Source organism: Dermacentor silvarum, chromosome 10 (assembly GCF_013339745.2).
Source record: "Dermacentor silvarum isolate Dsil-2018 chromosome 10, BIME_Dsil_1.4, whole genome shotgun sequence".
NCBI classification, from domain to species: domain Eukaryota; kingdom Metazoa; phylum Arthropoda; class Arachnida; order Ixodida; family Ixodidae; genus Dermacentor; species Dermacentor silvarum.
In genome coordinates this window covers 96,240,398-96,261,884 of record NC_051163.1, presented here as the reverse complement: position 1 = coordinate 96,261,884, position 21,487 = coordinate 96,240,398, and the positions used below count along the sequence as shown (strand labels likewise).

At 50.4% G+C, this 21,487-nt stretch overlaps 2 protein-coding genes and 1 long non-coding RNA gene across 4 annotated transcripts in view; 1 reads left to right on the top strand and 2 right to left on the bottom strand.

Moving 5' to 3' along the window:
* The window catches only part of LOC125940506 (uncharacterized), a 38,234-nt gene extending 26,854 nt beyond the window's left edge, over nucleotides 1–11,380 (bottom strand). The window contains exons 1-2 of one of the 2 annotated variants that reach the window (XM_049656765.1): nucleotides 11,115–11,380; nucleotides 7,304–7,672 (exon numbers count right to left, since the gene is read on the bottom strand). In XM_049656765.1, the coding sequence (XP_049512722.1) occupies nucleotides 7,424–7,672; nucleotides 11,115–11,333 (468 nt within the window). In that variant the 5' untranslated portion in view covers nucleotides 11,334–11,380 and the 3' untranslated portion in view covers nucleotides 7,304–7,423. Of the gene's footprint in view, nucleotides 1–7,303; nucleotides 7,673–11,114 lie in introns of those variants that run through there. The other variant, XR_007463706.1, reaches the window with a different exon arrangement.
* LOC119466324 (uncharacterized) overlaps nucleotides 1–21,487 on the bottom strand; it is a 683,885-nt gene that overhangs the window by 67,953 nt on the left and 594,445 nt on the right. The window lies entirely within an intron of this gene.
* LOC125940509 (uncharacterized) overlaps nucleotides 1–21,487 on the top strand; it is a 136,695-nt gene that overhangs the window by 67,461 nt on the left and 47,747 nt on the right. The gene's annotated exons all lie outside the window — the stretch shown is intronic.

Here is a 21,487-nt window from a genome sequence, read left to right as displayed (position 1 = left end):
ATCTACAAGGATTCCACAGCTACCTTGGTTCTCCACAAGAAAAGTAGAAAGATACCTATCAAGAAAGGGGTCAGGCAAGGAGACACAATCTCTCCAATGCTATTCACTGCATGCTTAGAAGAAGTATTCAAGCTCTTAGAATGCGAAGGATTAGGAGTGAGGATCGATGGCGAATATCTCAGCAACCTTCGGTTTGCAGATGACATTGTCCTATTGAGCAACAATGGAGAGGAATTACAACAGATGATTGAGAACCTTCATCGAGAAAGTGCAAGAATTGGGTTGAAGATGAATATGCAGAAGACAAAGATAATGTTCAATAGCCTGGCAAGGGAACAAGAATTCAGGATCGCCAGTCAGCGTCTAGAATCTGTAAAGGAATATGTTTATCTAGGTCAATTACTCACAGGGGACCCTGATCATGAGAAAGAAATTTACAGAAGAATAAAATTAGGTTGGAGTGCATACGGCAGGCATTGCCAAATCCTGACTGGGAGCTTACCACTGTCGTTGAAAAGAAAAGTGTACAATCATTGCATTCTACCGGTGCTAACATACGGGGCAGAAACTTGGAGGTTAACAAAGAAGCTCGAGAACAAGTTAAGGACCGCACAAAGAGCAATGGAACGAAAAATCTTAGGAGTAACGTTAAGAGACAGGAAGAGAGCGGTGTGGATCAGAGAACAAACGGGGATAGCCGATATTCTAGTTGACATTAAGCGGAAGAAATGGAGCTGGGCAGGCCATGTAATGCGTAGGATGGATAACCGGTGGACCATTAGGGTTACAGAATGGATACCAAGAGAAGGGAAGCGCAGTCGAGGACGGCAGAAAGTCAGGTGGGATGATGAGGTTAGGAAATTTGCAGGCGCAAGTTGGAATACGCTAGCGCAAGACAGGGGTAATTGGAGATCGCAGGGAGAGGCCTTCGTCCTGCAGTGGACATAAATATAGGCAGATGATGATGATGATGGTGATGATTTACAATGTAAGAGGAGTTGTTTCAAAATCCAAAAGCATGGATGATAGCTGATTTCGGGATGTATCTTCTAAACATACATTATTTTCAGCAAGTATGTTCAGATAATAAGGCACATTATATGATAAGGACTGTTTGCGATATAAGGTGCGGCAAAACGGTAGCCGCCAAGGCAAGTGATGTCTGACATTGTACGCTGGTGTATAATGATTTAGGTTCAATGCTGTTAGTAAAGGTTCGTTATTTGTTATAATTGCATTTTTGTACATACACAATAATTTTAATGGATACAAAGCATGAATCCTGAGAATACCATACTGTTTAAAGTACAGGTGAGTATGATAATTCCATGGTAGATTTGCAATTAGCCTGATTGCCCGTTTTTGGCCAACTATAACTTATGTGTATTTTGTTTTGTTGTTGTACCCCAAACAGTTAAGCAATAACTCGTAATCGGAAGTAAATACGCGTTCTAGATGAGAACCTTTACCTTCATTGGCAGAGTGTATCTATGCCGGCACAGAACACCGTTTATAAGGTTCATTTTCCTTCGCACATTATCTATATGTACGTCCCAGCTTAGAGTTTCGGTGAACACCACACCAAGGCATTTGACGGCTGGCACGATTTCGATCTTACTGCTGCCTAACATGAGGTCGAAATTTGTTTGGGTAGTTTTATTCTTTGGACGAAATATTATAGCATTGCTTTTCTTGGCATTTACTTTTAAAGAATTATTTTCAGACCTTACGCGTAAGTAATCAAGAAACTGATTTCCTTGCATCGATAAATCACGTTCATCTTTACCAGCTAGTAGCATCGTGAGATCATCGGCGTAAGCTAGTAAAGTGACAGGCAAGGGTGCAAAAAATATGTCATTCCTATAGATATTGAACAATAAAGGGCCTAAAATACTACCCTGTGGGACTCCAGACAAAATATGTGGTAAGCTGGATGACCTGTGATTAATAACTACCATTTGCATACGGTGTTTCAGATAGGATTCTATTAACGACAGGCACACTCCTCCAATTCCATAATGGCTTAGCTTATGTAGTAACAGACTATGATTGATTACATCAAATGCTTTCGAGAAATCGATATAAATTCCAAGCACAATTTGTCTTTCTTCAAAAGCATTTATTATTAGCTCTGTTTGCTTAATTAATGCAATTTCTGTTGACCTCTTTTGCCTGAAACCATACTGGCAGTCGGACAGCACGGAGTGTTTTACTAAGAATTTATTTAATCTAACATATATAATTTTCTCTAAACCCTTGGATAGTGCAGGCAGAACCGAAATCGGTCTATAATTAGCTAAGTCTGTTGTATCCCCACCCTTGTGGATAGCAACAACCTTGGTAATTTGCATTTGCCTAGGAAAAATTCCTGAAGAAAGGGTTAGGTTGTAGATACTTGCCAATACTGGCGCTAGCATGTTTATAACAAACTTGAAAGGTTTGATTTGAAAACCGTCTTTGTCCTGTGCTTTACTAGTTTTCAGGTTTGTGAAAACGGTTATTATTTCCTGATCTTTTACTGGTTGCAAGAACAAAGATGCTGAAACACTTGGTGTATGATAATCATATTCTACGCGACCAGTGACAGTACAGCAAAGGGCGCTTGTAATGTTGATAAAAAAATCATTGAAGTGATTCGAAAGGTCTTCATTAGCAATGACTCTTCCATCCTTCGTTATACTATCAATGCGATTTTTAGTGCCCAAATTCAAAACTTTTTTTAGTTGATACCAAGAGTTGCATTCTCTGTCGTGCGGCAAACTCGAAAAAACATTAGTGAAATATTCAAGCTTGGCGGTACGTAGTTCCTTGGTCAGTTGATTGCGGAATTTTTTATAGTTTTCTAGTTTAGCGAGGTCCCGAGATTTCAAAAAACTGTCCGTACAATTTCTGCTTCCTCTTTATTTTGTACAGTAATTCCCTTGAGATCCAAGGCTTCTTAGCTCTACGTTTACGTGGATGTACTAGAGGGAAGCACTTATCATAAATTGCCTTGATTTTAATTATTAAAGCATCATACGCATCGTTAACACCCTCTACGGAAAGTACATCATCCTACGTCATTTCGCTTATCGCCGCGAAAAATCGGTAAAGAGCAGTGGTGTCGATTCGCCTATAACATGGCAATGGCCCTTCTATGATATGATAAGAGCTATGCGCAGGAAAAAACGCAAACATGGGCAGGTGGTCGCTTATGTCAGACAGAATTGTTCCAGCACTTGAGCCATGCGTATCAGTGTTAGTGATGATGAGGTCAATTGACGTTGCAGTCGAGCAGGTGATGCGCATTGGTATATGAAAAAGGCTGGAAAAACCGTAACTATCGAGCAATGTCAAAAGTTCTTCTCTTGGCGTAGTTGCACTGATCATATCAACATTGATCTCGCCGGCAAGGAATAAAGTATTTTCATTCAATGTTGCATGGTCCAAAAGACTTTCTAAAACAGGCAGTAATTCATCCAAATTCCCAGTAGGTGGGCGATAAACCACACTGAACAAACACTTTCCGCCCTCAACTGTTAGAATCTCGTAGTCTGGAGTGGATTTTGTGAAGTTGTGGTCTACTGTTACGCTTAGCTTCTTCAGAACCTGTATTGATACACCACCACCTCTGCGACCACACCTATTAAGGACAAAGTGGTTGTAGTCCTTAAGATGTAGACAACTGGATTCATCATGGTACCATGTTTCCGTAAACATGATGACATCGAAAGAAAACATGAGATCTTAAAAAAATACTTGTATTTCTTGAATTTTGTTATTTATAGAGCGACATTTCAAATGAAAAATTTTCATGCAATTTTGTGCCTGTTTGCAGGCTAGTTCATTTATGGCCGTGGAGGTAAGGAGGTGGTGACAAGCCATAATGAAGCAAAAAGACAGGTCAGTAGGTCAATTTATCACAATTCACGAGTCGGAGGTCATCTTAGCAATGTCATCAATGGTATGAATTTTCATACCATACCATATATATATATATATATATATAATGCGAAGCCATTAAACAATGGCCCCAAAGACAACATAGGGGAAATTACTTGTACTTACTAATTGAAAAAAAGAAATGATAAATTAATGGAAATGAAAACGGATGAAAAAAAATGTCGCAGTTTGACCCGAAAGGCGACGCATCAATTGCGATAGCAAATTAGTAGAGAGCTATACGGAGTAAGGTCAGTAGTTTTATAAGCTGTATAAGCTTAGACATGCAGCAGCACCAGCAACGGCAGAACTGTTGTCGACGCCGTGGGCGTTCTTCCCGCGTTCGCACCAAACGCGCGCGGCGTTGGTGACTGTTGCCGGTGCCTTTGGCGGTGGTGGTGGTGAAAAAATTTTAATTGCATTACAAAAAGTACGATGAGGAATGCTCGGGGCGACCCTGAAGAGGCCGCCCCTTACAAACACTAGGTGGAGTCCATAGTACGGGACCCCAGTGGCGGTAGCCGCTGCCTGGGCACGCTCAACTAGGGACTTTTATAGGGAGCCTACATGCAAGGCTTTTGGGCCCGTACGTAGGTCTGAGCAGCCAAGCAGGGCAGTCTCCCAGTCCTCCCAGGTAGGGTTCGGTAAGGGGTGGAAGGCAGGGTTGGATGGGCAAGCCCACACTACATGGTAGAGGTACGAGGACTTCGCACAGAGCGTCCAAGCTCCAGTAAAGGGCGGATCGAAATGTTTAAGAGCCGCCGGGCACAGCATAGTGTTCGTAAAGAGGCGGAATAGGAGATTCTCCTCCTCCTTTTTGAGGCCTCTACATGGGCGGAGGTAGAGTTCGTGGCCGGATTGATAGTAAGCTGTAATTTCTGCAGACGAGTGGATTGGGTTGGGGGTGGAGTCCTGATCGGCGGGGTGAGAGAAAAATGATCCCGGTGAGAAAGTACGCGGGTGGCAGGAACCGCTGCCTCATTTCCCTCTAATCTCATGTGAGCAGGAGCCCGAACGACGTATCGGGAGTCGGGGTCCCGGTTCGGCAGCTAGATTAAAAGACGCGATAGGCCAGGAATGGAATCTGACCCTCTTCGTAGTTCTGACAGGCCCCGCGCGAGTCGGTAATGATGGTTTAAGAGAGAGAATCGGCTGCAGACAACGCGATGGCGACTTCCTCCGCATATGCTATGTCTCTAGCACGAAAGCTAAGGCCGTTACTGTTTTGCCTTCGTGGACCACCTTGGGCGCAAAACATCCCCCAAGGTGTGGACCGGTGGCGTCCACGTAGAAAACGACGGGTTTGGAATCATAATGGCAGGCCAGGGCCTCTGCCTGAGCCAGGCGTCTGCCATCATGGTGTGCGCGTGCCATGTTCCAGGGAAGAGGGCGCACGTGCAGGGCATAGCGCCATTCTTGTGGCATACGTACGCGCTCTTCCATCTGTCTGATTGGTTGGAGGTGTAGTCGGGCAAGGAGGCGGCGACCCGACAGCGTCTGAGAAAGACGTGTGATTTGGTTGGTAAGATGAGCTTCTTTGAGCTCCCAATGCCTATTCGCCATCCGCAGGCGCAGAAGGCGCTGGTTAGAGGTGCTGACCGGAAGATCAAGGGCCCGCTTAACTATCTTTCGGAGGATCACCTCAAGGGCGTCCTCCTCATGCTTGCGGAGATGGAGTCGAATACAAGATTCGACTAGTCTCAAATGCATTGGCCAGCCGCAAGACATCTGAGACCACCGCGCTTGTTGGAAACCCGGCAGACCATGCGGGCCACATGGTCGCCCACCTTCAGCAGCTTTTCTAGTGTCATGTCGGACCGGTAGCGTTGATTGATGAAAAGTCCGAGGACTCTAATCTCAGGTTGTTCAGGGATTCGACCATACTCTAGAGAGAGAGCAATTTTGGACGTGCATTTGGGGGAAGGGCGGACACGCACGAATTCAGATTTTGGGGGAGCATTGGTTGCCGAAAGCGTGAGCATATCGGGCCACTATGGTCGCCGCTTGATGCAGGTTGGCCTGCATGTCTCCCAAAGAGCCTTGTGTGGCCCAGATGGTGATGTCGTTCGCGTATGTGCGTGTTGCACCTCCGGGACGGCCTCCAGCTGGGCAGGCAAGTTCTTCATGGCCGGATTGAACAATAGGGGGGAGAGGACAGCGCTCTGTGGTGTAGCTCTGGACCCTAGAGTGTATGGGCCATGTTCGGTGTCCTGTATGTGCAAGTATGCGTGTCTCTGTGTCAGAAATTGTAAGACGTACTGAAAAGCGTGACGCCCGCAGTTGGTTTGAAAGATGAATTTCATGAGTGATGTTGTCGAATGCTCGCTTAAAGTCCAAGGCCAGGACCACCTTGTCATTATGGAGGCATTCGATGGGGTCTAGGACTTCCCGATTAAGTTGGAGGAGGACATCCTGTGCGGATCTGAGGGGGCGAAACCCGAACGTGGTGTCGGCAAATTTTTTATGATCTTCCATGCAAGTAGACAACCGGTCCTGCACCATCGTCTCCATTAACTTGCGCATGCAAGAGGTGAGAGAGATGGGGCGGAGGCTATCCGTATTTACGGCTTCGCCAGGCTTAGGAATAAAGGTGACAAGTGCTGTCTTCCAATCTATTAAGAGGGGCACTTCTCCCAGCCAGATAGAATTGAAGTATACCAACAGTGAATTGTAAGTCGAGTCTGGCAGGTTTGCCAAGAGCTTGACTGTAACGTTGTCCCGTCCGGGTGCAGTGCCACATTTCATTTTGGCCAGGGCTGCCTTCGGGTCGTGGAGCTGGAAAGGTTGATCCAGCTCGGCGTTTTCAGAGCCTGCATAGAAGTATGCCGTCCCTCGGGTATCCTGGGTAGTGCACAGGTATTGGTCCCTGAGCTTGCGTACTAGCTGAGTTTTGTTACCGGCAAAGCCGTGGATGGCGCGCTGCAAGTTTTTCTGCGTTTTAGTGCGGCTTTATGTGGGGTTAATGAGGGCGCGAAAGAGACGCCGTGTGTTTCGGCTCGACATTTGTGGCGCAGCCGTAATGCGGCGGCTAAATCAGAGCCGGCGAGCTGGGCCGCATACTCTGCCACTTTCTGGGTAAGCTCTGCTACGCCGGATTTTAGTTTCCTATTGTTTCTGATGGCGCCATCGACGGACGAGGCTGTACTGGGCTTCCCAAAGGTGGAGGAGGTGCTTATCCACATCCGAGACCGCGTCTGAGAGTTTGATGTGTGTTTCCGTAGAACGCAAGCTAGAAACCAATTGCTGGGACCAGGCCTGGCAGCCGTGCGTTTGTATGGGAACAGTGTGTGATGACAGGTTCTTTTGTCTAATATTTTCTGACGGTTCTCTGAGGCGAAGCCTCCCAGAACCCAAACGAGGGCAAAGCCGTTTGTTGAAAAACACACAAACATTTAATAAAAATGAAACGAAAATAACCCATAAAAACACACACTTAAAACGACTATCACGGCACAAAACTTTCGGGCAGCAAGTTCGGGCAGGAAGCATGCGTGTGTGCGTACTATAGTCTCGACGCGGAGCAGCGGAGACGAGACGACGAGAGAAGCGGGGTTGGTATCACCAAAAGGTCGCTGTATCGGACCGTTGTACAGGCTGCCAGAGCATGGCAGCTCTGGCTCGGAGGGAGAAGACAGGCGGCTCGGCAGCACGGGCAGACGGCGGTGGCGTTCTGGCCGGGCAGCTGGTCGTGGCACTCGGGCTCGTAGCCCGACAGCTCACATTCTGTCCATGGGCGCAGACGCTCACCGGCCTCGGGCAGCAGCAGTTGACTATCGGGCAAAGTGGCGATTCCCAGGAAGGCAGGCGGCTTGGCAGCACGGGTTGACGGCGGCGGCGTTCTGGCCGGGCAGCTGGTCGTGGAGCTCGGGGCCGTAGCCCGACAGCTGTCGTTCTGCCCACGGGCGTAGACGCTCACCAGACTCGGGCAGCAGTTCCCGAACGGATGGAGTGGTGACGCCCAGGAATGGGTTAGCAGGCGGCCCCGGTCGGTTGAAGTCCTGGTGGCTCGGGTCCGGAACCCGACGGCCGGCATCACCCCCCGATCCGGTGACCGACCTTCTCCTGGTGCCGCTTCTGGAACTCCGCCCCCCTACTGCCAGCGCGGCTCGCTTTTCTACCGGTCTGGCCGATTTGTCATTTGTTCATTGGCTGCTTGAAGCTCCGTGGTCTTTTGCGATTGGATGCCTTTTTCTTTTGCTTTCTTTTCTTGTGCCGCGTGTCCACGCGCCGGACGGTCTTCGGCGTTGTCGTTTTCCATAAGCATGGAATTCGCCTCGGCGCGCGCGCTACTTGTTGTCTGCTCCTTGTCTCCAACCAGTGCACCGCCTCGCGCATCACACGTATCAACGTCTTAATCCACCGCACTGTGTCGCACACTTCACACACCACAACTGCCCCTTTTGGGGGAAAAACGCACATAAATATCGTTAACGCACATCGTGCGTTCACGATATTGCACTGTCGAGTGGCAGGCAAAGTTCATTGAGCATATCACGCATAACACTCACAAAAAACCACTTCAAATAATTCAATGTTGTAGTCCTCTATTCACAAATATTATGTTTCTGTCCAAGGTCAACATCCTGAGAGGGCAACCGGCTATTCATCAGCTTATTAAGTTTTGCCGTCCCAGATGAGACGAACCGTGCGTCTCTTTTGCGTATGGGACAACCGCCCTGGAAAGAAGCCTCTTTTCCGCGTTTGAGATGATAGCACGGGTGCCGCTTTGCTGTGACGTTGAGAATACATACAGGTAGGCCCCTGATTGATCTGGAACCGGTGCTTTACTGCTTTGCTAGCCTCTACCTGGTCGCCTGAACAGCCTTCCCCGACATTACACGAATGCAAAGCATCTCTGCTGACCTCTATGTGTTCTTTCACCTTCTGACCTGTTATTGCCGTAATCCCCAGTTGAACCACAGTGTGATGCATTATTTACCGCAAGCAAGCTATCACACAGAACTTGTCTACACTCGTCATCACCATGTGCTGACAAAACCGGCGACTTGCTTCGCCAGCCACTATTCTCGTTCTTGGAGTCTTTACTAGACTCTTTACTAAGGAGCTCTGTATTGGACCCCTTTCCGAGTACCTCTGTACTCATCTTTAATGCATGTTGTCCTAGCATGACCTCATGAACACAGGCAGGCAGACTCACCCTCTCTTGAGGTTGAGTCCTCGGAGTGGTCCCCCCAAGTGACGAGGCCACTAGTTACCACTGCAAGTGGCACACCGGAAGAGTGGGTGAGCGTTTCCTCGCTCGCCTCGCACTCTTCGAGGTCATTGGCAATGTGAACCTTTGCCCAGTCCGTCGGGCTTTCTAGAGGTCTATGTGCCTCTTCATTTGGTGTGCTTTTTCCTGCACTTGTTCGCATGCGTGCCTCCTTGCTGGTTTTGTCCTCTTCGAGGTCACAGCCCATGCGCACCGTTGCCCAGCCTGTCGGGCTTTCTGACGGCATTTTTGCCTCTTTATTCAAGGTGCTTTTTTGAGCAAAGATGCGCATGCGCGCCTCGATTTCACGAAAAGCTGCCTGCTGTCTCCTCCCTGAGCTATCCTCAGCCTCTTTGAGGGTAATTTCAGGATCCAAGCTGGTTAGTTTCCTGTTCATTTCTCTTCTGCCCTCTGGTTCTGTGCCTTTTTCTGACAGAAAACTGGGATGGCGTTCGGGGCAATTACTAAACAGATTTTTCGAACCACTGAGACTGGAGCCTGCGTCAAACGCTTTTTCAATAGAGTTTGCATACGACTCCAGCTCGCGAATATCTCTCAGTGATCGTGCCCTTTCAGCCTCCGCGATCTTGAGACGCAACTGCAACACACGTGCCTCGCGCTCAAGCTGATCTCTATTAGCTTCCCGTTCTGCAGCCCTTTCCTTTCGTTGCGCAGCCCGTTCTTTTCACTCCCCAGCGCGTTCTTCTTGCGCTCGCGCCTCCTGCTCATTCATGGATGGATGGATGGAAAAACTTTATTAAGCGAGCGAGTTTGGACCCTTCAAGGGCCCAAGGCCACCACACAGCCCTCACATTACGCGCATGTGTCCACGCAACGTAGGGCCATAGCACTGGCACCCCGGTTCACGCAGCGAAGTTGGGTGTCCAAGTCCTGCGACGCAAGGAGGGCCTCCCATTCCTCCCGTGTTCCGATGGCGGGGTGTCCCTGCGGGGGAGGATCGGCAGGGCAGCCAAAGAGGATTTGGTCTAAGGTGGCGTGTGACTTTCCACAGAGAGTGCGCTCTGGCGAAACGGGGCGCAAGTGGGATAGGAGCTGAGGGGTGGGAACAGTTCGGGTCTGGAGTCGCCTCCAGAGGATTTGTTGGGAGGGGATAGTCGGGGGTGGGGAGGAGGGTAGAGTCGACGGGCAAGGCGTCCTTGTTGGGTAATTTCGGAGAACGTGTGCGTCCGCTCCCTCGAGAAATCCCGGCTGGGGTCGCCATTTGCGCGGCTTACAAGTCATTGGGCTATGTTATCGGCGGCCTCATTTCCGGGATTGCCAGAGTGAGCCGGCACCCACACGAGCTCAATACGTCTATCAGAAATTTGGACCCACATTCTCAATATTTGCCACGCTGGGGCATGCTCGTTCAACCACGCCTTTAACTCAGCTCCTTCCAGCCCCATGCGTTCCGCTAAAGCTAACAGCTCTCGCGTGCTAGCCATGACTTTAAACTGTTAGAATTAGCAACAGAATCCAAACAAACGGCTTCGTCCTGTCGTTGCGGACGCCAATTTGTGATGACAGGTTCTTTTGTCTAATATTTTCTGACAATTCTCTGAGGCGAAGCCTCCCAGAACCCAAACGAGGACAAAGCCGTTTGTTGAAAAACACAAAATTTTTAATAAAACTGAAACGAAAATTAACCAATAAAAACAAACACTTAAAATTACTATCAGGGCACAAAACGTTCGGGCAGCAAGTTCGGGCAGGAAGCAGGCGTGTGTGCGTAATATAGTCTCGACGCGGAGCAGGGGAGACGAGACGACGAGAGAAGCGGTGTTGGTCTCACCAAAAGGTCGCTGTATAGGACCGTCGTACAGGTTGCCAGAGCGTGGCAGCTGTGGCTCGGAGGGAGAAGACAGGCGGCTCGGCAGCACGGGCAATTGGCGGTGGCGTTCTGGCCGGGCAGCTGGTCGTGGCACTCGGGCTCGTAGCCCGACAGCTCTCGTTCTGCCCACGGGCGTAGACGCTCACCGACCTCGGGCAGCATTTCCCGAACGGATGGAGTGGCGACGCCCAGGAATGGGTTAGCAGGCGGCCCCGGTCGGTTGAAGTCCTGGTGGCTCGGGTCCGGAACCCGACGGCCGTCTTCAACCCCCGATCCGGTGACCGACCTTCTACTGGTGCCGCTTCTGGAACTCCTCCCCCCTACTGCCAGCACGGCTCGCTTTTCTGACCGGTCTGGCAGATTTGTCATTTGTTCATTGGCTGCTTGAAGCTCCGTGGTCTTTTGCGATTGGATGCCTTTTTCTTTTAGTTTCTTTTCTTGTGCCACGTGTCCACGTGCCAGACGGTCTTCGGCATTGTCGTTTTCCATCAGCATGAATTCGCCTCGGAGCGCGCACTACTTGTCGTCTCCTCCTTGTCTCCAACCACCGCACCGCGTCGCGCACCACACGTATCAACGTCTTAATCCACCGCACTGTGTCGGGCAACTTCGCACGCCACACAGTGTCCTGCCAATTTTGTCTGAATGTCGTCCAATCATGGATGTGGGCTTGTTTGAACGGTCGTGCCATGGGGCATGTGCGAATGCTTATGTTGATGAGGCAATGGTCGCTACCAAGGGTTTCCTATGTATTGACCCAGTCTGCGAACTGTATGTTGCGTGTAAAGGTGAAATCCGGACAGGTGTCCCTGGTCACGGAGTTGCCAATCCGAGCTGGGCGAACAGGGTCAGTGTGAAGAGTGAGACCCAGCATGGACGTAGTTCCGCCAACTTGCGGCCACGCTTCTCTTCACGGCGGTACCCCCAGACCGGACAGGGGGCTTTGAAGCCACCCACAATCAGGAGGGGGTCCGGGCCCACAACTCTCAGTGCACGACTGCAGAGGTCCGCGAATGAGACGTTTTGGAGTTTCGGAAAGGAGTATACGTTGAAGATGAGAATGGATGGGTCCTGTTTGCGGAGCGGGAGGATAGTCACCATTACGTAGGAATAGTTGGTTTGGAGGTCAAGATCGACCTTGTTAGCTGTATAATTTCGATGGACGCAGAGACAAGGCGAGGGGTCCTGCTGGAACGTCGAATAGTTCGTAAGGGTGGCACCCTTCCCTGGCTCTTGGAGGGCAACCACCGCGGACAGATGCTAATATGTTGAGAGGAGGTCCGATCTCTTGGTCCGAGAGCGGAGGCCCCGACAGTTCCACTGGGTTATGATGATGGGGGACGCCGATTTGGAGGGGGCAGAACGCCTAACATGAGGGCTTCCCGCCATGGTTAGGTTGGGCGTTAAGAGTGAGTGGATCTGCCCCAGAGCCCGTAGGCAGGACCAGAGTTTTGACATCTAGGCCTGCCAGGGTGCAGTCTTCGTCATCGTCAATGTCAACAATGCGACGCGAAAACTTGGAGGCGCGGCCGGATACGTCCCTAAGGGGGACTCGCTTTGTGCAGCGTACGGAGTTGCGTAGCGACAGCTTGATTAACTTTACTCGTGATCAGCCCATCAATTTTCGCGAGCATCTGAGCCATCGCGGTGCCGATCAGCAGCTAAATTTTTGCGCTGCGGCGCGCCTCGAGTCTAAAAAGAATCATGTCCTCGGCAGCGTAATCTCACTTTCCACGGACTCCGCATTGGAGGCGGACGGGGAGGTAGGAGCAGACGGTGGGTTGGGGAGTTGAGCCTCAAGGTTCGCAATTTTATCGCGGAGAGGCTCCGTGTGCATACGGATCTCCTCTGCAATTAAAGTAGGAGAGGGAGGGGGGGGATTGGAAAGGTGAGGCTGCCGCATCGGGACCACTCACCTGTTTGTCATATTTCAATGCGTTCGCCCAGGCACCGGCTCCCGCATCGTTTCGCTGCTGTTGCTGCTCGCCGCGGTTCCCTTTGCCGTCGTGTAGTGGCGGTTGCTGCGCCGCTTGGCCCTTGACGTCACCCCCAAGTGGTGGCGCCTGCTACATTGTGACGTCAACGTGGCGCCATCATTCGCGCGAGAACGCCGCATGATGACGAACGAGTCTTCGTCCCCGATTGCGGAACCGCTTTGCCGAGAGGTGGTCATCTTGGGGTGTCTGTACTTGGCTGTACATTCGCGCGAGTTCGTGGCGTGGCTTCCGCAGAACGCGTACTTTGGGTTGCACTCGAGAGGGGTCCGCACCCCCTCTATTAGCTCTGCCTGCTGTCCACACAGGCCGCACTTTGCATTGGCTGGGTTTGGGACACGAATCAGCCCGGTTTTTAACGGTGCCACTCAGTCCGCAGGCCGGATTGATCCGGTAATAGGGTTGAACGAAGGTGATTTCTGAGTTGTAATGAATGTAGCGAGGCTTGACTCTGCCAGCGAAGATGAGTCGAGCCTTGTTCGATGTGCCGAATGTTCGGATATCTAACAGTTCGCCTGCGCGCCACTGCAGAGCCTGGCGTAGGGTATCGGTCGTCTCGTGTTTGGCGACCGTGACCACGCCGAAGCAGACATCCTCGCCATGTTGCTTCAGGTGGCCGTGGGCGGCCATCGTGCCTTTGTCAGTTTGTAGCTTGAAGTCGCCGAGCATCTGGTCAGCCGTCTGGGCCTCCCGCGTGCTAGCGACGATGAGATTCTGCACCGGCGAGAGAAACAGGTTGAGCGTCGCCGCCTTTTGTACTCCGACGAGAGTGGCGACGGCGGCGTCGAGCGCGCCACGTTGAAAGACGTCTCATTGCGCCACTGGCTCATGAGGCTTGATGATGACGACAACGTATTCTGGGTGTGGTCGAGGCAGAGGCTTAGGCTCCCACGTCGTTGTGAGCTTGCTGCGCTTCGCGCCGGAGTTTTGTGCCGCACGCGTGGCGGATCCTGTCTGAGTAGAAGGTGCCTTGCCGGCGGTCGGGGACCATGGAGCCATCCATCATCATAGCTTTGTGCTGGGAGCGGCGATCAACCATGTGAAAGAGTTCTTCGTTGGGGATGAGGTCCGCAGCTGCAGATTGCTGTCCCTCGGGGACCGGGATCGTCGCCCGCGCCATGGCGTCGGGAACGTAACCGCGTTGAGCAGAAAGATCCGCCACCTTGCAAGCTGACCGGTCCGTCCTCGCCCTGCGCGCCGGGCACAGCCATTAGGCTCAGCGGTCAGCAACGCGAGGCCGGAAAGGAAAACCGCTCTAAGGTTGCCAAAAATGGCCTCATTTGGATGACATTGGTGTCTTCGGGTGCCGGGCAGGTTTAGCAGTCTGATGGAAGTAAAATTGATGGAGTTGCACGACACTGACCATGGCTTTTGTCAAAAACGTTGTCGCAGTTTCACCTGAAAGGCGAAGCATCAATTGCGATAGCAAATTTGTAGAGAGCTATACGGAGTAATGATACTAGCTTTATCAGCTGTATAAACTTGGACATGCAGCAGCACCGGCAACACGCAAAACTGTTGTCGACGCCGTCGGCGTTTTGCCCGCGTTCGCACAAAATGCGTGCGGCGTTGGTGACTGTTGCCGGAGCTTCTGGTGCCGCAGCTAAACGTCGCCTCCCTTCCCACCCCTCCACGGCCTTTCGCGCGTCGGAAGAAGGCGCGTTTGCTCTACATATATGGCGATTGTAAAGGAGGAAAGAGACGCCTACTTCTGCAGCCCTTAAGGGAGCACGGCGCAGAACACGCGTTTGTTCTCCGCCATGGGTTCACTCCCCGTGAAAGCGCGCGTCCCTCGCACCCTTTCACTCGAACATACAGCGTGCGGCGACGATTTCATCTCCGTTGACGTCATACGGAACCTCACGGCGACGGCAACAGCGACGCCGACGGCAGAAATCTGCTTCGGAGTGTCCATATAATTGCTATCGCAAAATAATTGACGAAGCCGATGCACCCCACCGCGCAAGAGGCAAACGCCAACCGCATTTCCCCCCTTTGACGGCGGCTGGGAGGTTTTCGACGAGATCAGAACGGAACACGTCGGCGTTTTGCCCGCGTTGGCCCCAAATGCGCACGGCGTTGGTGACTGTTGCCGGTGCCCCTGGCGGCGGCTCAGAAGTTTTCGACGAGATCAGAACGGGACATTTGTCGACCAGCGTCAGAAGCCTTTATCACCTGCTCGTCTAGCAGCGTTTTTATATAAATACGCATTTGGTGCCGTAGCTAAACGTCGCCTCCCTCCCTCCCGTCCCCCCACGGCCTTTCGCACAGCGGAAGAAGTCGCGTTTGGTCTCCGCCATGCGTTCTCCCCGTGAAAGCGCGTGTCCCTCGCGCGCTTTCACGCACATACAGTATACGGCGTGTGGCGACGATTTCATCGCCATAGGAGTTCATAGGGAACCTCACGGCGACGTCGACGACGACGCCGACGACAGCAGGAATCCGCTTTGAAAAAAAAAATCACAGCATATCCACGGGGTGAATGATGATGAGTGGGCGAAGCTCCGGAGGGAATCATCGGATCTCCCGCTTAAGGGGACGCTAGCACAAACGCGTTAGAAACGTGCAGTACTCTCTAGTAAGGGGGAGCGGCCACAGCGTCTTACGCAGGCATTTACACATGCCGGAACGTGCACCGCGTTTGCCGACGCCATCACATGACTGCTGAGAGAGTATACCCCCCCCCCCCCCGTATTCATAAACGCTCCTCGACTTGAACTTGACTTGCCACCGCCTTGGGCAGCGCGTTCGAAACGCGTTGAAGGCAAGGCGGAGAGGCCACAGCGTCTTACACCAGCTTCTTACACGGGCCGTAACGCGCTAGCACAAACGCGTTAGAAACGCGCTAGAAACGCGGCGTTTCGTTAATGTTGGGTATTTATTGCCATCGTGGTGCGTGTGTCTATGTGCGCTTCGTGGCGTAGTGGTTAGCGCCGCGCGTTCGGAAGCGAGGGGTCCCTGGTTCGATTCCGCGCTACGGACACAACTTCCGGAATTTTTTTTTCATAAAACGCCGGAAGCGTTCTCCGGAAGCCGGAAGCTGGCTTCCGGAACCGGAAGCGGAACCGGAAGTGGAACCGGAAGCGGAAGTCGGCTTCCGGTTAGGTTCAAGTCTCACGGATACCTATTCCCATAGGAGTTCTTAAAAAAAGTCGCAGTTTCACGCGAAAGGCGAAGCGTCGATTGCCATAGCAAATTAGTAGACAGCTATATGAAATAAGGATACTAGTTTATCGGCGGTACAAAGTTGTAAATATTTGCTTACTAACTAAATAAACAATCACGGTGTCAAGCGCGCGCAGGTAAACATAAACAGATTTCGCTCGATGACCGCGGGAGCTCATCAAAACGCTGGATTGATAAAGCGCAACAGCGGCAACGAGCAAATTGACCTTTGCCCTGGCTCTCGCTTCAACGCAAACTGAACGTTGAAAGCGTAGCGCATACGAAGCTAGCGGCACTCGGCGAATGCACTTTGAACCATCGCAGATAGCTTTGAAGATTAGGCTCCCGTGGGCGCACACTTCGGTTGCGTCGCAGATCGCTTTCAAGATAGCTCCGTGAGCAGCAGCCGCGTAAGCAGAAAGCACCCCCCCCTCCCCCCTCCCGTCTCCGTCGCCTCCTCCCCGTTCCTCGCGCGTGAACGAAGACCGTGCGCTTCCGGCCGCCTTCCTCTAGTCGCGTGCGCGAGATTAAGCCAGCCCCCGGATAGTAAAGCTAGTTTCGGTTTCAAGGAACATGCCCGCTCCTAGCAGTTGCCGGACATCCTAAGTTATTTTTCTTATTTCTCTTTTTGTGAATATTAAATCGGGCAAAGCGTGGGAAGCGGTCGCCATCGCGCGTGCTTCGAGCTTAAGCTCCGCTCACCCTTGCCACTCGCTCAGCGACATCACAAGTCAGATCGCGCTTGGTTGTCTGCTTCGGTTGTCGTCTCAAGTATGAAGATGGGAAAGATAAGACAGAGAAGCTTGATCAGGCGTGCAACCAACGGAAGACGCAGGAAATCAAGTTGACCAAGCATTAGACGAAGATGGCTAAATCGGGGCATCACATGTGTTGCGCGGCTCTGATGTCTTCGAACACCGGGAATTCCAGTTCTGCGAAGTTTTTTTAGGTTTCCTAATGACCACGGGTAAGCACAAGTAAGTATATTCACTCTATTTTCCGAGCAAGTGTTCATTTTGCATAGCAGCTTGCAAGGTAAACCTGGTAGGAAGAAAACGCTTCCTAATACACGACACACTTCAGCGGGTTCTGCTCCGCGATATTTGGCCAATATCGCCGCACGGCCAGCGGAACTGCAAGAGAGCACGAACACAGTCCGCTTGCATGAGAAGTAGGAAAGTAGGGCTTCTGCGGCTACCCTCCTCCTACCGGCTCTCCTCCTACCGGCTCTACCCCTCCTCCTACCGGCTCCCTCTACCTTCTGATCTTACCAGTGACGTCATAGAGGCATATCCAGCATCCGCCAGGGGTGAAAGCGGCGCTGCCGCCACGTATCGGCATGGGACCGAGCATCCCATGGGAGGTATAGGGAGTTTCCGGCCCCTGATTAAGCAGCGGTTGCCGGCTAACCCTCGCACTCTTTCACTCGCACACACAACGCACATCGCGCGGCGACATTTTATCGCCGTTGGACTTGATACGGAACACCACTACGACGGCGACGGCTAAATTTCGCTTGGAGTGCCCATATAATAGCTATCGCAATAAAAGCTGGCAGATACCAAACCCTGTGGGAATCGATGTTATGCGAATAAGCGGGTGGGGAGCCAACCAAGTTAACGAAACGACCATGGGAGCCAAGACGCGTAGGCGGGTGTTTCATGTCCTACATGACAGGCATGTCAGGACGTTCGTGTCATTATCTATCACTTATGTCCGAACCCTTTTCAGTGGATATTGACAGTTGTTCTTTCTTCACTGAGTCATGTTCATTTTTCTTTAGTGTATTCTTACCCGCCGCAGTGGCTCACTCAGCTAAGGCGTTGCGCAGCTGAGCACGGGGTCGCAGTACCAAATCCCGGCCGCGGCGGCCACATTTCGATGGAGCTGAAATGCAATAACGCCCGTGTGCTTGCGTTGTAGTGCACGTTAAAGAACTCCAGGTGGTTAAATTTAATCCGAGCCCTCCACCACGGCGTGCATCATAATCAGAACTAGTTTTGGCACGTAAAACCCCAGAAAGAAGAAGAAAGAATACTACTGTTTCCTTCACTTAGTGCTCACGTCTGGACCCATACCAAGGGTTCTTGAATGTTAATCATTTTTTGCTGAGTCATTGTCGTTTTGCTGAGTCATATTCACGGCAATGTCTTCTCCCGTCATCCTTTAGTGTTTCCTATACTACTACCCACGCCCGAACCTATTACAGTGGCTTGTGAGTGTTAATGTTTTTTTGCTGAGTCATTGTCATTTTTGCTGAGTCATGCTCATGACTATGACTTCTACCATCATCCTTTGGTGTTCCCATCAGTTAGTACCGACGTCAGAACCCATTTAAGTGGCTTGTGAGTGTTAATGTTTTTAACTGAGTCATTGTCATTTTTGCTGAGTCATGCTCATGACTGTGACTTTTAACATCATCCTTTGGTGTTTCCATCAGTTAGTACCGACGTCAGAACCCATTTCAGTGGTTTTCGAATGTTAATCTTTTTGCTGGGTCATTGTCATGACCCACATGACATAAATACATGTCACAACATGATAGTTCATGACATTTATGTCATGGACTATCACTTATGTTCGTCATACACTCCTGTCATACTGTGTCGACTTCGGTACCTACCAAGTTAACGAAGGGACCATGGCAACACCAAGACGTAGGCGGCTGCTTCATGACCTACATGACACGCATGTCATGAAATATCATTTATGTTCGTGATATACTCTTGTCATAGTATGCCAATTTTGGTACATATAGCAAGTTAAAAAGTTAACGAAACGACCATGAGAGCACAAAGACGTAGGCAGCTAGATAGTTAGATAGATAGATATATTGATTGATTGATAGATAGATAGATAGATAGATAGATAGAATAGATAGATACTGTCAAAGTAGCAAATGTCCGCCAAGAAATGCGTCGCATTTAAAACGCTAGAGCAGCGCCCAAAGCAGGCGTCCTGTTCCAAGAACATCCCGCCGCTCAAGACATCTGTCGTGTCGTAATTTTTGAACTTCCCTTAGGACAGCCCTTGATGTTGTGAATTGTTTGGATATGCAAATCCCATGCTTCCAGTTCCCATTAACCGGAGTGTGCCACGCGTTTGTGTTCCTTCCTCGCAAAAGCGATTTAATAGGAGAGCGATGGCCTAACACCAGCTATACGATCTACAGGTAAAATTTGTGACACTGTGCGGCGCGGATATTTTATCTGCAAGATCCTTTCTCCCGCACTCTCCCATTCTGCTCATTTTCTGTTCGTGAGGGTTGTCACTGGCTAACAGGTTCCCGTTTGTCACTCAGTCGACCCCTGTGTAATCTGCAATGGGAAACAAGCCATAGCGACGTGTCGTTCACGGAAGTGTGACACAAGGGCAGTGCGCAAACAGTCATGCGAATTCGCGACAAACGCACACGCGAGCAGACAAACACCTAAACGTGATAACAGTATTGTTCGCAGTTTCAGCTGCGCGATTAGGAGGTCCGGTCCGCAATCTCTGGCCTTTGTATTCACACCATCGACGCATATTCCAAGAGTGGCACCGTCTTGTCTGGCGAAGGAAAACTGAAGTCACGAGCCAGCTAAACTCAGAGAAATGCACGGTTTGTTTGAGCGGTTTGTTTATGTCTTTGCATTGTTGGGGGCTCTTCAAGTTGACGCCTCGCAGTCTGGGGTAGCTCAGAGTACACATCGCTGGACCTAGGTGATAATGTGCACGAGCACGTACACATTTACTAGAAAGACAGCCCTCTCTGACAGATTCCACTTAAGAAGTCCTGTGATAGGAGATTAAGCTTCCGAATGACAAATAGAATCCGAATAGAATAGAATAGAATTTGGTATAATTGTTACCACTCAAAACTTCGAAACTATAATGGGTGTACCTAAATTGGTGCATTCAAGTGTTTTAAATGCGAAGCATTTCTTGACGAACATTTGCCACTTTGACAGTATCTTATCTATCTGTCTATCTATCTAGCCGCCTACGTCTTTGTGCTCTCATGGTCGTTTGGTTGAGTTGGGATATACCAAAATCGGCATAGTATGACAAAGGTGTATGATGGACATAAATGATACGTCTTGATATGAATATAATGACGTGTGTGTCATGTAGGTCATGCAACGGCTGCCTGTGTCTTGGCGCTCTCGTGGTCGTTTCGTTAATTTGGTAGGTACCAAAGTCGGCATAATAGGACAACAGTGTATGACGAATAGAAATGATAGGTCATGAGATGAATATCATCACATGCGTGTCATGTAGGTCATGAAACAGTTGCCTAAAATGACAGTCACCTACGGATAAAGTCATTACCACTCCAAAACCACTGAAATGAGTTCTGACTTGGGTACTAAGTAAACAAAACACTAAAGGAAGATGGTAGACACCATACTCATGATCATGATTCATCAAAATGAATATTGACTCAGCAAAAAAACGTTAGCACTTAAAAACCACTGAAATAGGTTCGGACGTGGGTACTACGTGAAGGAAACAATAAAGGATGGTGGTAAACGTCATAGTCATGACCATGACTCAGCAAAAATGTCATTGACTCAGCGAAAAAAGAATTCCACTCAAAAACCGATGGAATGGGTTCAGATGTGGTGCTAAGTGAAGGAAAGCTAAAACACTGATGTTTGAAGTCATAGTCATGAGCATGACTAAGGCTTTCGCATTAAAGGGACACTAAAGAGAAACAGGAAGTTCAGCTGGAATAAAAGAGGGACCTTCAGGAATGCATGCCGTTTTCGTTGGGTGCAAAAATATGAGTTATTAGCGGAGAAATTGGTAAACAAAGACCAAATATCTCTTCCTCAATTTCTCTCACCCCAGATTTGGCGCTGAAGCAGTGTCGTCACAGATTACGTAGCTCTCAGCGAATCACAATGCACCATGATACGTCACCGCTTGCGTAAACGGCCGAGGCGCTGGGCTGGATGCATCATGGCTGCATGCATGGTCGCTGCGTTTGCGTTCACCGCGATGGATACCGTAGCTGCCGCTGAACCTTGCAACGAAGAGCTCGCCAGGAAAGCAGGACTGCATTTCAGCGATATTCAGCGAAACAGAGCGCGAAATGATCCTCTGTGCTCGAGCGGTAGGTGTTTCCGCGTGCGATGGCGGTGAGCCGCCGGCCGCGCCGGCGGAATGCAGAGCTTCGTTTTCGTCGACGGGAGGCGAAGCGTCCGGTCCGCCAGGCGACGATGTTCCCGACAGAACAAGCGTAGAAAGTTGTGCACGTACTCCGCATGGTTATTTCGTGGCTTTATTTAATGGCATTCAGCACTCACCGAGCCGCCAGTTTGCTGCTGCAGGGGAACCGTTAGGAGGTTTGATGAAGGCCGCATTGAGGGAACAGCTGCT